We start from the raw sequence: 16,877 nt of genomic DNA, 5'->3' as shown, positions 1-16,877 counted from the left end.
AACCCTACTGAAAATTGAATAAACATCTCCGCAAATAAGATATGATTAGCTACATACATAATAATACATTGTGCAAACTTAGCTTATGGTTATAAATATCGCAAACTTGGCAGATATTTCATTAACTTTATGGTGACCATGAACAAATATTTTTTTTTGGGGCAAATGTTGGGCCACTTGGTGCTAAGTAGTAACCAATGCTCATATACATAAGCGCTGTATGTAATTTTAACCATTTCTTACGTAATCAACGACGTTGGAAACTGAGATATAATGTCCCTTGTTCCTGTAGTTACAACACTAGCTCATTTATCGTTCAAACCAGAACATAGAAATACTAAGTATTGCTGTTTTAACCAACTTCAAAATGAAAGTCGTTGTATAACATTACATTACATTAACAGCCTGTAAATTTCCCACTGCTGGGCTAAGGCCTCCTCTCCCTTTGAGGAGCAGGTATGAAGCATATTCCACCACGGTGCTCCAATGCGGGTTGGTGGATTACACATGTGGCAGAATTTCGTTGAAATAAGACACGTGCAGGTTTCCTCACGATGTTGATGAATTATAAAGACAAATTAAGCACATGAAAATTCAGTGGTGCTTGCCTGGATTTGAACCCGTCGTCGTTGTATGTTTCACAGTAGTACTTCTGAATACATTGAGGACTTCAGAGGACATACAACGCAGTATTTCGAAAAGGGACAAAAATAAATCCTTAGAGTAATTTCTTCGTTATATCAAATTCACTTAATGACGTTGATATTAATTAAACAATAATCAACAAAAACAAAAAAAATATAATTCACCATTACTACAAAACTGCATGAAATCGGAATTTCATTGAATTTTTTTGTATTCAATAAAACTTTGTAATTTCCGCTTATAAACAACATAGGTATAACTACGTCACAATAGAATATTCTAGAAGTCTACTGAAGTGCATTGTTTCGTGAACATTACTCGGAATCACGAGTAAATGATGTATCTCGCAGACTCCCGTATCTTAACAGAGAATAGATTAGCTCACAATTAAGGATATCTTAACGATGTATTGTTTTTAAACATTCTAAAGTTTCCGTTTATTTTAAATATATTTTTAAGTTTAAAATAAGAATGCATTGGTTAGTAGTACTTATACTGATTAGACTCAACTTGAAGTCATTAAAAAGTTTTGGGTATTTCCGTCGAGAATTGCTTAGTAGCTATTTTTTAGATTTATAATAGATAGGTGGACTATCAAATGGGCCATCTGATGGGGAATGGTCACCACCATCCACAGACATTGGTACTGTACGAAATGTTAACCATTCCTTACATCGCTAATGCGCCACCAGCCTTGAGAACTAAGATATTATGTCCTTTGTACTAGGCATGGGCGGTATCCGATTTTAGTGACATCGGTTGTTGGTAACGGATATTTGGATTACATATCGGTATCGACATCCGACTTCAGATGTCGCCCTGTCTTTATTTAACTTAACATTGTACGATACGTGAGAAAGAGATGAAACGTATGTAATATCGAAATCGGTTTAACTTTCGCTTCATCTCTTTCTCACTTATGGTTTACTGTAAAGTTACAAGAGAGATAGAGCGAATATTTCATGTGTTTAATGTTGTCGTACTTTGAATGCTTTGACGTACCAAAACGATATTCATAGTTTTTTAGATGCGGAGATAACGATTACTCGTCATGATCAATTCGACGACATCTGACGTTCCGACGACATCCGATTTTAGATTAGTTTTGATATATCGGACACATATACGTTATACCTCAGTCGCCCTTTCAATTGGAACATAATAAATATTGCCACGAGAGCCGAGATGGCCCAGTGGTTAGAACGCGTGCATCTTAACCGATCATTTCGGGTTCAAACCCAGGCAGGCACCACTGAATTTACATGTGCTTAATTTGTTTATAATTCATCTCGTGCTCGGCGGTGAAGGAAAACATCGTGAGGAAACCTGCATGTGTCTAATTTCAACGAAATTCTGCCACATGTGTATTCCACCAACCCGCATTGGAGCAGCGTGGTGGAATATGCTCCATACCTTCTCCTCAACGGGAGAGGAGGCCTTAGCCCAGCAGTGGGAAATTTACAGGCTGATTATGTTATGTTTATTAAATATTGCCACAGCCCAAATGGACTTGCGAGCCCTACCACCAAGTAAAAGCTGTCTGAAGTCAGTAAACGATCAGTGTTATCACTGCCTGACTTCGTACTCTAAATTAAACTGAAGATTGCAGTGCTGAAGCCGTGCAGTGGGGGCATTTACTAATCAGTTATTCCATCGGCGATACATTAAACGTTTACTAATATAATAAAGACATAACATCTGTCCGGAACTAATGATCCAATACTAAAATCGATTACACCATAAAGATACATTATTCTTGAATGCTATAACGTATAAAATATATTTATATCACACCATTTTATTTATTAATGCACCGTGCGAAGCCGGAGCGGGTCGCTAGTGAATTATAATGGGTTTTAGGCAAAGGTTCCGAACATTTTCGAGAGGCTGTGAGAGATAATACCAGCTTTGGCAAAAATAAAAAAAAAATAAAACATCCATATTATACCAAGGATATTGTTGATTTTTTGTTTGGTCCCTCGACACGATACCCGCCTGATGATTTTTTTTGGGACAACCTGTACATACAAAACCCGTTTATACAAGCTTATTGATTATACAGACCAATAGTGGATTTCGCGATAGCGCCCAAAGGCATTTGTGACATAATAACATAACCCAAAAAATTATTTTTTTTCAAAATTTTGAAATTGTAGTCCGTACTATATTCACTTAGTCTTCGTAAAGATCGAAGAAGTCAATTGCATATATATATTTTTTTATAGTATAGGCAGGCAGACGGGCAAGTGGGTCACTTGATGGTAAGTGTCACCACCGCCCATAACCATTAGCTCAATAAGAAATGTTAAACATTCGTCGCATAGCCAAGGCGCCACCGCCCAACCTTACATCGAACACAACAATGCTAAGTATCGCTGTTTGGCAGTAGAATATCTGATGGTGGTACCTACCTAGACGGGATTACACGAAGCCCTACCAATGTACACCTCACGAAGCGGGACAACCAAATATAATATTTATTGAATAGGGTCCGACCGTATCAGTGAGGACGATCAGATAAAATATTAGGAAGAATACCTTATCTTCCGATATTGTATCTCGGAGTCTGTTGACGTCACTAATATCAAATTCAAGAAAAGTCGCTAACGTTTGAGTTTTATTACTGAGAGTTCATTGAATATATTGATCATTGAATAATATGTACGACTTTACGATATAATTATGCTCTTTTATAAAACTAACTAGCGACCCGCCCCGGCTTCGCACGGATGCAATGCTGTAATACGACAGTATGTCTCAAGCATTCCCAGTTTTTCAGTCATTAGACTATATAAAACCGCTATGTACCTGCGTTTTAAATGTTATATCTTCGAAAATATTCATTTAAATTACATGCTGTAAATGCACAATGTATTTAAGGTACTTAATTGGATAAGGATAGGCTGCATTGCTTAAAACCGCTTCGAAAATAAGCCATTATTTCACGTAAAAAGTAAAGGATAAAAAATGGTTGTTGTGGGCCATCCCTGAGAGATAGACATATACCACCACGGAGTTTTTTGAAGACCTTTTTAGGTGTAAAATACTGTATTACATTATTTTGATCTATCTCGTAGTGTTCAACCAGCATTTGCAATGTAAGTGCAAAAATTGTGTTTAATTACGACATCACTTCAGAAACCTCTAAAATTATCAGTGTTTCTCTACTATATTGTGCATGTATTATACATATAAGCCTTCCTCTTGATCAATCTATCTATTAAAAAAAACCGCATCAAAATCCGTTGTGTAATTTTAAAGATCTAAGCATACATAGAGACAGACAGCGGTAAGCGACTTTTTTTTATAGTATATACTTATTACTTGTATGATGATCGAAATGCTCAACGGTCGAAGTGCGAAGTAATCAATATTGAAAACAAGAGTAAAACATGTATAAATTCTCGCAGTTTTTTTTGTTGAAAACATTAAAGGTTTTTTTACGAATTTACTCGTATAGCGTTAAGTAAATTTTACTTTTGAAATTGTCAAAATATCCTCCCGCACTCGCAGTGCAATACTGGAATCAACTAATCACGAGCGTTAACGTTATCACTGTCGAATGGTCGTCGATTTTCGATGACCGTTAACGACGAAGTAAAAACAACTCAACTCACAAATTCTGATTTCAATTCTGTCACTAAACGGCGCTGTTTTGTTTCTATAGATCGCAATAAACGTCAACGCTATCGAATAAGTAAAAACACAGGCACGAGACACACGGCTTTGTGTTTGCCTATTTAAATATAGAATCGACGATAGTATTTGAATTGACATCATTGGAAACAAAGTCCTCGTCAGTATTATATGATTGCCATTATTATTTTAAATGAACGAAAATTCTTATTACATTTCAAACTCTTGCTTAAATTTTTCCACGTATCTATATCCAATATATACGCCTTAATAAAACAAATCACAAATATTATTTTTACGAAGTAATACTATTAACTATTAATATTACGACCGAGCAGAGCAGAACCATCAAAATGTAAGTGTCGTAAAACTGGGCTAAGGGATTTTTACGACCAATCTGAAATAGAGTCCGTAATCCATCAATCTCAGCCACCCGAATAATAACAGAACGCACAAAACCATTCAGAAACCAGGCAGAAATCCGGCATGCAGTTAAATCTACTAGGAATATATATTTACTTAAATATGTGGTTGACACTGCAGGCGATACCTACAACTTCCCGCTGTTCTCGAGCTCAAAGTCCACGAGAACATACATACATATATGATTTTTATTTTTCGAATATCTTCAGATCAGCTCGACAGATTGACTTCAAAAGCTAATCAAATCCAAGTCTCGAATTAATTATAAAAACTAATAAAAAAACGAAATTAAAGTATACGCTATTGAAGACGGCTTTTATTTTTAATTAAAATTATAACCATCTCGACTAATATAGATTATATGAAGAAGAACGGCTAAGTTTCAAAGAACTTGGAATCAGGGCAAGCATAATACCGTTCACTATTAAAATATAAATAACAAAAATTAATAATTTCGATGACAAAACTTCAATAAAGACTTACATTTGAGCCTCTCAGTAGTTGGTCCCCTGCAGGCGGCGCTGAGCCCGCAGCACAACTCCTTGAAGTCGATGTGTCCATCTCTGTTCTCGTCGAAGGCGAGGAACGTGCCCTCGAAAGCGGCGCGAGGCAACGGCGGCGTCAGAAGACCGCGCAAGCTGGACGCGTCCAGCTCGCCCGTCGGCGCCGAATTTCGGAGACACCAGAAGCATTTCTCTAGCTCTATTATATCCTGGTAAAGAAATATTTTACAAACTGGTAAGAACTAATGCACGGGTTTTATGAGCTTATTTTGTATTGGGCCGAGGGATTAAATTTACGAATTTATTATTTTTAATAAGGGTATCGGTATCGGTAAGTATTTGAAAGCTCTATAACTTATCGTAAAAACGTATACATAGTTATCTCTAGATAAAGACTGCAGTCAATTATAATTTTAATATTTTATATCTGATTATCGATTAATTCGAAAAAATAAAAGTTATCCGACTTATTAAATATTCATCCAGTATTCAAGTCTATATATACATAAGATTGTATTATTAACTGCCGTATTGTCTATCGTCAAACATTAAATTGAAATGAGAATATTAACTAAATCATTCAAAAAACGTTTTTATGCAATATAGTTATTGTATTGACTTTTTTAGTAAAGTACAAATGCAAAATGTCTACCACCTCAACCTACTCGTATATTATAAATTCGATAATGAGTTTGTTTCTTTGTTTCGTACAATCAGATCAATACAAGTGAGGGGTACAGAAAAGAACATAGGGTACCTAACACCTCATACGCTCTCATACGCACGCGATTCCACGGATGGAAACTAGTACATTGTAACTGGTAAAGTGAAATAAAAGCTTGTTAAAGAAACATTATTCGTCATTGAAAATGTCATAAATTGATCCTATTGTATCTCTATCTACGGACATAGATAGAGATACACGCCTTCGTGAGTGGAAAGATATAAGATATATATCTTTCCACTCACGAAGGCGCGCCTCTCCCTCCACGTCAAATTAATACATTAAAAACAACCTAACAAATATAATCTAATTTGTATTGTTTTGCTATCGTTACTCCTATTCATTTCACGCACACTAACACATATTGAAAGCACAAACGTCACTCACTAATACTAATGCAAGCCAATATTAAATTCACGTGGAGGGGCGCGCCTTAACGAGTAAAACAATCTATTTCAATTTTCAGCCTTTTCTAATCAAAGTAGGAATACTCAAACTCAAATTCCTTTATTCAATATAGAAGCATTACACTTACTTATTGATAGTCAAATTAAACACTACCACCGGTTCGGAAAAGGAAACACCCTGACCTAAAGAACCGGCGAAAGAAACTCAGCGGGTCATTTGTTTTTTGTCAAACTAATTAAATACATACATTGAATATGAATAGAAATATCCAGGAGGCTATCGTTTCATTCACAAGGTGTGCTATCAATCATAAACTCACTAATTGTATATACTTTTCGCACACAAGCGTTGCTTAACATTTTTTTTTAATTTGGCAACAGAAGCATTTTGAACGCTTTCTGGGATCCTGTTGTAGAACCGTATACATTGCCCCACAAAAGAGTTACTGACTCACATGAATAAAGGTAAACAAACCTTAGATTTACGTATACAATGCGTTTCGTTAATAGCTCAACTATATAGTCACTACTAAGTGAATCTTTAATAATAATACATGACTATTTCACTTGATTACAATACTTATATCCACTTTACTTTTCCTTCCGTTAACTGTTTTGTCAACGTTCAAAACGTTTTTTTTTCGTAAATCCATAATAAATATCATAGAGTAATCGAGTTCTTTAATCATATCGCATAAATTCGCTTTCAAATGTTGTTTATTTGGCTTTTGTCTTGTAGTCCGAAAATACTATATACATATATTGAATAACGTGTGACTAATCTGTCCGTCATTTCGTCATACAATCATTAAGATTATACAATACAGAGATTAAGGAGTTTACAATTAGTTTGAGGAACTTCATTCAATAACAATATTCATATAAACTGCCTTGATATTCTAGTGGCCAGTTTACAAGGTTGCGGATCTGGAATCTTGCGTCTGTGTTCTCTATCTCAATCTCTACTATTTGGGTGAAGGAATGGGGTGCATCTGTGTTTGCGCACTTATGCAATATATATTTTTTTATAATATAGGAGCAAATGGGCCACCTGCTGGTAAATAGTCACTAGCACTATAGAGAATGGCGCTGTAAGAAATATTATCCTTACATCACGTTATGTCCCTTGTGCCTGTAGTTACACTGCCTCACTCACCCTTCAAACCGGAACACAACAATACTAAGCATTGCTGTTCGACGGAAGAATATCTGATGAGTGGGTGGTACCTACAAAGACGAGCCTGTACAAAGCCCTACCACCAAGTAATATCTCTTGCTCTGCTAAAAGGGAATATGTTTATATGCATAATCTTACTTGCACACTTATATCAAGACATTCAAACCTATAATCACGGATTTAGATTAGGCTAGATACCGCATGTTCATTGGATAGTATGAAATCCGAGCGTGTCATCTTTTCATACCTACGATGACGTCACCACAGCCGTACTCAGACTAAGTAATTACAGCCATTTGAGCAACACAATAACTTATCGACGGCATGTAATAACTGAATAACACGAAAACAGTTCTTAACACGAACACAAACTAAAGTTATTGCGCGTAAAAATTTTACAAAGCACTACGGGCTCGGTCGGATGGCTTGTAGAATCTAGTTTATTCTAAATCTATGTCTTTAATCCATTTCAATGTCCCGGGGAGTAGAGATAAACAAATTAATATATATTCCATACTATTTATAATGTTGTTCTTTATAATTATGTTATATACGTGTCACTGCCAACTGGTTAAATTAGACATTCAATTAACAGCCTAGACACTTAACTAAAGGGCGCAGTTCAACCAGCGGCCTGAATAACACTCAGCTAATTCATCTTCATCTTCCGTTTATAGAATATGGTAAATTACTTTAGGCGTAGAAGCTCGACTCTCTAACTCTATTTTGTCTTATCGGTCGGACCGCTAACCAAAAATTAGTTTTTTAAAAAAACACTGTATAGTCCAGTACTCTATTGTAATATTTAAATATTTGACTAAAGCCTTTTCCAATAGAAGAAGGAATGAAGACTAACATACCTTAGATTTACGTAATCCATGCGATTTGCTTACAGCTCAGCTACATAGTGCACTACTAAGAATTCTTGATAAACATATTGTCATTTATATTACATCACCATTCTACTTAACACCTATATCCACTTTAAATTCACTTTAGTTAAGAGTTTCTTCGACGTTCCGAACGGCACTTTTTCGCAAATCAAGATCAATACAATACCAATGATTTTGCGTCAATTCGATGTCAAATGTTGCTTATTCGACTATGGTCCTCTTGCGGTTGGATTTTAAATAATGAATTACCGATCAGATAAACTGTGCATAGAAAGACAAACAAATGACGAGCGAATTCAAAAAAATAAAAACGTACAATCTTAATTTTCTGACGTGCGATAAAATCCTCAGCAATTTCATAAAATTTAATTAGACATCGGTACGCGACGAAGGTTTTTTGCAACCACAAATATTTGCACTGAAGGAAAAACCGAAGCTAACATTATTTTGCTCTTCTATTTGTAATTGAAGTTGTTATTCATTTTTATATTATTTTATAATATGTACGTGTAAGTGAGTATTCCCTTATAATGTTTTAAATAAATGATTTTTATTGGTCTTCAAGCGTATTAAATTCACGCTTGTCACCTGAAGAGCCTAAATTTGGAGCATGTCAAACTGCGAAGCGCAGCTAGTTAATATAATAATATTATTAAAACCTCCAAAACGCGCTACATCTTCTGATATTAATTTCATGTACATTGGTTTAGTATTATTTCAGTTTCCTTACAAAAATAAAATGTCTACTCATTTATTAGTAGATATTTTAATCTAGTTTGCGTGCAGTGGAAATACGTAAAATAAGCATTTGAACCCAGTAGCAAATAATCAAAGTACGCTAATGAATATTTGGAATACTTTAATCAAAACCAAACTTCAAGGAAAGGAAATTATATTTGTAATACAGTTTCATACCAGACGTTCTTTGAAGGAAAAACATCAGGGAAAAAAAAATTATATATATATATTATTATTATATATATTATGTCACATGCCTAAATATGTGGTGGAGGAGTAACTACCGACCTCTACCCAACAGTGGGTCATTCACGGGTTGTTACCATTTTTCAACATACTTTATAGTAATACTACGAATAATGTTTTAATATTATAAGCCTTAGGATGTTCTAAGAAAGTACGTTATCTCACTGCAAGGCCAAGATGAGCTATTATTTAAACGCCTTGTTTGTTTGTCACACACGTACTTAAGTCTTTGATTTATTCAAATGTATGTCATCCGATTTAATTATGTAACGTTTTAACATATTTAATGTAAATGTATGTTTTTAATGAAAGATCATTTTATTTAAAACTAGCAATCCGCCCCGCCTTCGCACGGGTGCAATGCTGATACTAAATATACTACAGAACGTTCACAGCTTTTTTTGTCAATACAAACCGCTATGTCCCTGCGTTTTAAATTTGTAATATCTTCGAAAATATTCATTTAAATTACACGCTGTAAAGGGCCATATTGATCTATTCATACGATACTCACGTCACTCAATTTTTTTGCCTTTCTGGAACCTCTCCTGTAGCACTTGAACTTTATGGCATATTATTAAAGTTCAAATTGATTAAGTATTATTACGAGTCGTTTGTATGAGATTATAGAAAAGTGTTGTTTTTAGACTTTTTCAAACATTTTCTCTGCGTAAAAACCATCCTCGTACTTCAAGGGATATTCTAAAAGAAAATTAGCGAAATCGGTATAGTCTCGAGATTTGAGCTTAGCAACATATTCAGTGATTCATTTTTATATTACAGATAGGTCGTCATACCACCGACCATAGACATTGGCACTCAATACATCCCATACATCGTCATTTTGCCAGCAACTTGGCAACTAAGATGTCACATACCTTGTGCTTGTAATTACACTAAACTTTTGTAAAAATTTACTAATTAAATATCGTCTGATGTTCTGGATCGTAAAACAAAGAGTAGGTATAAGATTAGAGCTAAACGTACTAAGACATGATTTCGTATCATGGCTTCCTTTACAAACTAATTAATGCAACGAAATACAAACTCTAGATATACAAACATATAGATCATATTTTTTGGGGTAATAGTTTTAAATTGTCAAACGGTTGAATACAATTTCATGTTTCGTGTTTCTTGTTTTCTAAGGTGACTTTTGTGTGATATTTAACCTTCTTCTTTTGAGTTAGATATGAGGATTTCATACCTAACTCAAAAGACTTTAAAGCCTACAAGCGCGGTCAGAGAGGGTGAGAAGAGGGTTGGTCAAAGACACCTATAGGCGCTTTAACGGGACTGGTCAATTATCTATACAGATTTCGCAAAGGGCGACCATTAAGCGTTCAGTGTTTACGGACTTTAATCTACTTTTCAGACACAGGAGGCAAGAAGGAAACGGTTTCAGGGTGAGATTATTTACATTTAGTTTGACAAAAAAAAAGACCCACTGAGTTTCTTTCGCCGGCTCTTTTATTATTTTAGTAAGTGTAATGCTTCTATATTGAATAAAGGAATTTGAGTTTGAGTTTACATAGGCACAAGGGACATGCCATATTAATTTCCACGCTTGGCACGGTATTATAAGCCGTTAAATTCATAACAACCAAGTCAGTGGAACACAATCGAAAATGCAAATTCATTTGTTTCATATCTCGTAGCAACTATATTAAATTATGTTACATAAAACTTAAACGTTGTAATTTAAACAATTGGTATAATAAGTATAAATGTTGACATCAAAGTGTGATCAAACAAGTTTTATACTTCTGTGTACTATGTGAATAGACTTGGCCGTCCCATGACCCTACCCTGGCTACGCTAATCGCCATTGCAATTTGTAACCAAGAAAATTAGATAGGAAAGAATCATAATGATCTATGGCTGTACTTAACTATTACATATTTCTGAATGTATATTTAAAGTATCTTGTTATGCAACTATAAATACTTGTCTTTATATAATTGTATGACTATATGTACAATTAATATGATTTTTTCAAAACAACGTGTAGTGTATCGTTCAAAATTAACGTATTATTTATTCAATTAAATATGAATACTGTGTTAAATCGTTTCACCTAAAGTTATAAGTATACTAATAATAGTGAAGTTTAATACAAGCTGCTTCAATGTAACAAGGAAACCATTGCACATATTTTGTCCAAACCTTACTGTATATAATGGGTTTAAAGCGTCGAAATCGCTTGTCAAGTTAAATTTTGTATGTGGATGTTCTTTGCTCAATTACAAAAACAGTTTGACGGATTTGGATGAAATCCGAAACGGAGATAGCTTATACCCTAAATTAACATATAACACGCACCGTCGAAAGCTAGTTGAGAAATTATACAAGATCCATAAAAATCGATGATTTTCTAATACATATGTGCCCTTTCTATATTCTACATCATTGATAGTTCATATATAGTAATATTATAAATACGAAATTAACTGTCTGTCTGTCACACAAATTGATAAAATTTTGTATAAAGTTTAGACTACAAAAAATGACATAATCTACTTTTATATAAGTAAGACTTGATGACCAAACCCTAAAAGGCGCGTAAAACCTCGTGCGACAAACTAATATGACTATATGAGATACCCGGAAGACCTACCTCAATAGAATATAGTTTAAATTATCCAAGTCGACCTAGACGTTTCCCGTAATCGGTTAACATGCATAAGAAACATGTGCGTCAAACATGTAAACTCCTTTTTTAGAAGTCGTGCAAATATTCACCCGGCAAGTTAAGGAAACTTCCTAGTCCTTTTATTAAAAAAATTATAGAGAGCTTATTTCAATCTATAGTGTAGTTTCCTTTATATATATACTAGGTCGAAACCGCGGCTTTACCCGAACGATATTTATAAAACTTTATAGCACACGAACCTTCATCTTCATTCACGAAATTATACGAAAATTCACCTAAGCCGGTGCAGTGGTTTAAGCGTTAAGAGGTCACAGACAAAGTTACTTTCGCGTTTATAATATTATATTATATACTCTATTTCAACCGTAACAGGAAAAAAGCCAAATAAACAACATTTGACAGCAAATTGACGCGTTATTATTGGTTGCTTGAGCTTGATTAATCTATGATATTCACTATGGATTTGCAAAAAATGGCGTTTTTAACGTCGACTAACCTGTTGTCGGAATTTTGGAAGTAAAATTAAAGTGGAAATAAGTAAGTAATATAATAGTGTTGTATTATAAATATATATAACGGGGCGAGATTACTTTGATTGTTGATTTGGATAATTAATGAATAGTTGGCAATAATGTTAGATGACTGATTTACTTTTAAGAGCGGGTCACCCCGAATGGAGTTGTAAGTGGCAACGCGAGTCGTTATGTTTTGACAGGCGACTCGAATGCGATGGTTGCTTGCAAACCCATTTGCTCTTAATCGAGATGAATTATTGTAATCCTTTAATATTATTATGATTCTTCCAAATGTCGGATCAATCCCCGAACCCAACTGTTCGGCATCCTGCTCCTCCGACATATATATATATTAATCATAAACTCTTAGTAGTGCACAATACAGCTGAGTTATTATAGCAAATCAAACACAAAAGAAATATTCCTGTTTATTCCGGCAAGGCATGTTGAAATACTCGGTTCTCATCAACAATAATTACTATTATACATATAAACCTTTCTCTTGAATAACTATTGATGAAAACTGTATAAAAATTCGTTGCGAAGTTTAAAAGATCTAAGCGTTCATACGGCGGGAAGCGACTTTGTTTTATACCACGTAGAGATCGTACAGGCGACCAGTTCTCAGAAATATGCGGGAGCAGACGGCGATCAATAATATTACTTCGGTATATATCGATGTATGACTACGTTTATCGACTGGCGCTCGACGACCAATCAATATAATCAATTAACTAGTCGTTGGTAGCAATGTTGATTCAATACCTATTAACCACTCTGTGGTTAAGTTGAGAGCTTTGAAATTTAAAACCGAAACGTAATTCCGTCTGTATTATTATTGTCTAGTGATGTTTTATGTCTCATAAATATCCTACTGTTGACCTTTGTCCGTTCCGTTTGGCCGTAAAGTATATCCCAAGCTGCATTCATATTGTTAGAATTTCATCACGCGGGCAAATGAAAAATAACATTGGTGCTGTATGAAATAATTATTTCTTACAGAATGTTCCACAAATCTTGGTAACTGATATTTTATTTTCCTTGTGCCTGTTGTTCCACAACAATATTAAGTATTACTACTTAGGGGTAGAATATATGCTTGGGTGGTACCAATGAAGGTCAAGAAGACATTAACCATAATTAAAAATGAAGTATGTTAAAACTCGCGTCATATAAATCAGAAACAAAAAAATACTACAGAGTAGTATTCTCTCTACTGGGCCATCCTGAATACTATCAATTTATTTAATTTATTATTCAGATAAGATATGTAGATAGCTAGTCAGTAAGTCAACTACCCGAGTATAAAGACTATTAATAAGAGGATACAAATAAATCTTTACAAATGATTAAAATAAGTACAATCATTTCTTTTTATGTAAAACATTTCTTGAATGAGTTATTCATTATGACGATAAAATGAATATTCATGTCATTTTGTTTACTAGTTTCAACCGGTCTCGTCCATGTTTGAGGGGGCGTCAGGTATTTGGAACTCTATGTTTTTTTCTGTCATTCTAACATTTTCTCTGACATTGTGTTTGAAAAATTTTATGTACACTCTATTCCAACCACAAGAGAAGAGAGAAACCAAATAAACAAGATTTGACAGCAAATTGACACGATATAATTGGCCGAGAGCTTGATTAATCTATGACTATTATATTCACTATGAATTTGCGAAAAAAATTGATCGTCGACGAAACTGTTATCGGAATTTTGTAAGTAAAATTCAAATAGAAATAAGCGGTTAAGTGTAATAGTGTTGTATTATAAATAAATATATATTAATCATAAACTCTTAGTATTGCACAATATAGCTGATTTATTAGCAAATCGCATGAAATACGTAAATCTATGGTTTGTTATCTTTTTTCCTACTTCCATTGGAATAGGCTATATGTATGTATATTTCAGTTGAGGAGTTAAGATTTGAAAGACTAAATGACAAGTAAACTGACATATTTATAATACTAGTAGAAATATGAATTGTGCACAAGGCCATTGGAAAATCTGGTAACAGAAATGTGTAACTATTACCATTACTTTTTTTCCAAAAGCGTTTCTTATTTTTTATTTATTAAATAGATAGGTTAGTTGTCACCACTCATAGAGGTAAGGAATGGTTACATCACCAATGAGGCACCGATTGGCTCACTCATCATTTTGGTGGTACTTTAAATTGGAACAATAATACTAAGCATTGCTGTTTGGCAAAAGAACATCTGATATAATTTCAGTATATTTGTATTGTTGTAAAGTATTCAATATTTAAATTAATTATATAACAAAATATATAAAAAATATATTGTAATATGTACGGCTTCATAATAAGCTAAATGTTAACTACAAAACCAAAATATTCTTTATTCAATCTGGATCCTACACTTTTGTATTGATATTTTAGAAGATTTAATGTAAAGCCAAGCTAAGCTATGTTGCTTAAAATCATTTATATTAAAAATAAAGTTAAATTTAATAGATTTAAAAATTAATTTAGTAATTACTACAATTTTTTATTTAAATGAAAACGAAATTATATTTCTAACATGTGAAGATGATAATAATTAAAAAATAACTACATATATATATGTAGTATACATCAACCTATTTTAGAACAAGATTATTCACCCGAAAGACAATGTAATTTATTATAAGAAAAATATCCCATTTGAGGTTATTGGCACATAAATAAACACAGAGATAGCATAGAAAGATAACACAGTGCAGCAGATATTACGAGTTAGGTAATTTATTGCATATTAACCTAACCAATTATTATATATCTTTTACATATATAATTTGTAATCATTTTCGTTAAATTGATAATTGATTTATGTAATATTTCGCAACTTTGTTAAGTTTTAACCTTGTATTTATTGTAATAGATATGTTTTTGAATTGGGATTATATTGATACTTGTAAATTAATAATAAAAACATTCTTACTTACTCTTTCTTCCAAATGTGTGACACCAGCTAAGCTCTGGTAAAATGTAGGTGTCTCCAAGTCTTGTATGACATTGCTTCTATCATATAACAGCCACTTTGACAGCACTGTGGCATCCTTGTGTATGAGCAGCCAGGAACGGAACTGATCAAATGTCACCTTCTCTCCACTACCAAAGAGACTTGTCAGAATCTCAATGGTCCCATGTGCTTCATTTATCGGTAGCGATGTGTTTTCCAAATGCAAAGCTTTAGCAAAGTCCCTTTTATATATGTAAGTACCATTTTCACTTTGATTATTCACATATAGAGTCCAGAGGAACCTGCGATTAATCAAATTGGATTTAAAATTTAATTAATACAGTTCAAGAATATCATTTAATTAAAAAAAGGTCATCAGTGTTCATTATTAAAATTTTTAATGTTGTCTATAAATATAATGTAAATGTAATAAATAATTATAAATTGGGGGGAAAATGTATTGTTAATGGTTTTCTTGTTTGAATTTTAGATTATAGGGTGACTCTTACTTAATTTTCTCTTCAATGTTTCCTTTAGTTAGAACAACAACACCACAGAGTAAGTCCTTGAAATTAATACCGCGCTTGGTACCCCCACAAGCCTGATACAACCACTCTGCCACTTCGTAGGGCACCCCATCACACAAAACTTCATGGACGAATGCTTCCAAGCTCAAGGTCGAGCCGTTCGCTCCGGCACATCTCTTAAACGCTTCACGAATACGCCTCAATTCACTATCAGACACTGTAAATCAAATACAACATTGATGATATTTTCCGCAACATACAACGCACTTATTTTTAATTACACTGTATACCTCGTTTAGCTGCATCGTCATAAGATATAAAACTAGGTTTTGAATCTTTCGCACCCATATTCACGTATTTGCAATGATCATAACATTTTTAGGCGTAATAAACACAAAGAAACAAAAAAATTATTACAGCTGACAGCTCACGTCGTATGATCTGTAGCCATATTGAATATTTTTATTTTTTTCCACAACATTCCTTCAATTCACGATCGGATAAGCACTGATACTGCATTCCTAACATTATAATAAAATTATTTCTTGGTTAAAAGAAAATTTATGTTGTAATTTTTTTTTGATGCAAAATTCATATTATGATGAACTAATTGTAATTCCATTCATAATAAAATAAAGTAGCATAATTTCAATATTATTCAACAGTCACACCTACGATAATAATAATGAACCATAATAATCAAACCAATCAAAAATGTCTCGATATACATTCTAAAATGATCCATATGTGCAGTAGAGTGTGCCAATTATTAACAGTGGTAATAAAAACGGCTTTTATTAAATTTAAAGATAAAGATGTTA

The 16,877-nt window shown here is 33.6% G+C and overlaps 1 protein-coding gene across 2 annotated transcripts in view; it reads right to left on the bottom strand.

The window, feature by feature from the left end:
* LOC113395541 (ubiquitin carboxyl-terminal hydrolase 32) overlaps window positions 1–16,521 on the bottom strand; it is a 32,419-nt gene extending 15,898 nt beyond the window's left edge. For both annotated transcript variants that reach the window (XM_064218165.1, XM_064218166.1), the window contains exons 1-4: window positions 16,347–16,521; window positions 16,039–16,273; window positions 15,513–15,831; window positions 5,188–5,416 (exon numbers count right to left, since the gene is read on the bottom strand). In XM_064218165.1, coding sequence (XP_064074235.1) covers window positions 5,188–5,416; window positions 15,513–15,831; window positions 16,039–16,273; window positions 16,347–16,404 — 841 coding nt within the window. In that variant the 5' untranslated portion in view covers window positions 16,405–16,521. The remainder of the gene's footprint in view (window positions 1–5,187; window positions 5,417–15,512; window positions 15,832–16,038; window positions 16,274–16,346) is intronic.
* Between the last annotated feature and the right edge of the window lie 356 nt (window positions 16,522–16,877).

Source organism: Vanessa tameamea, chromosome 21 (assembly GCF_037043105.1).
Source record: "Vanessa tameamea isolate UH-Manoa-2023 chromosome 21, ilVanTame1 primary haplotype, whole genome shotgun sequence".
Classification (NCBI taxonomy): domain Eukaryota; kingdom Metazoa; phylum Arthropoda; class Insecta; order Lepidoptera; family Nymphalidae; genus Vanessa; species Vanessa tameamea.
This window is presented reverse-complemented; position numbering and strand designations above follow the sequence as displayed.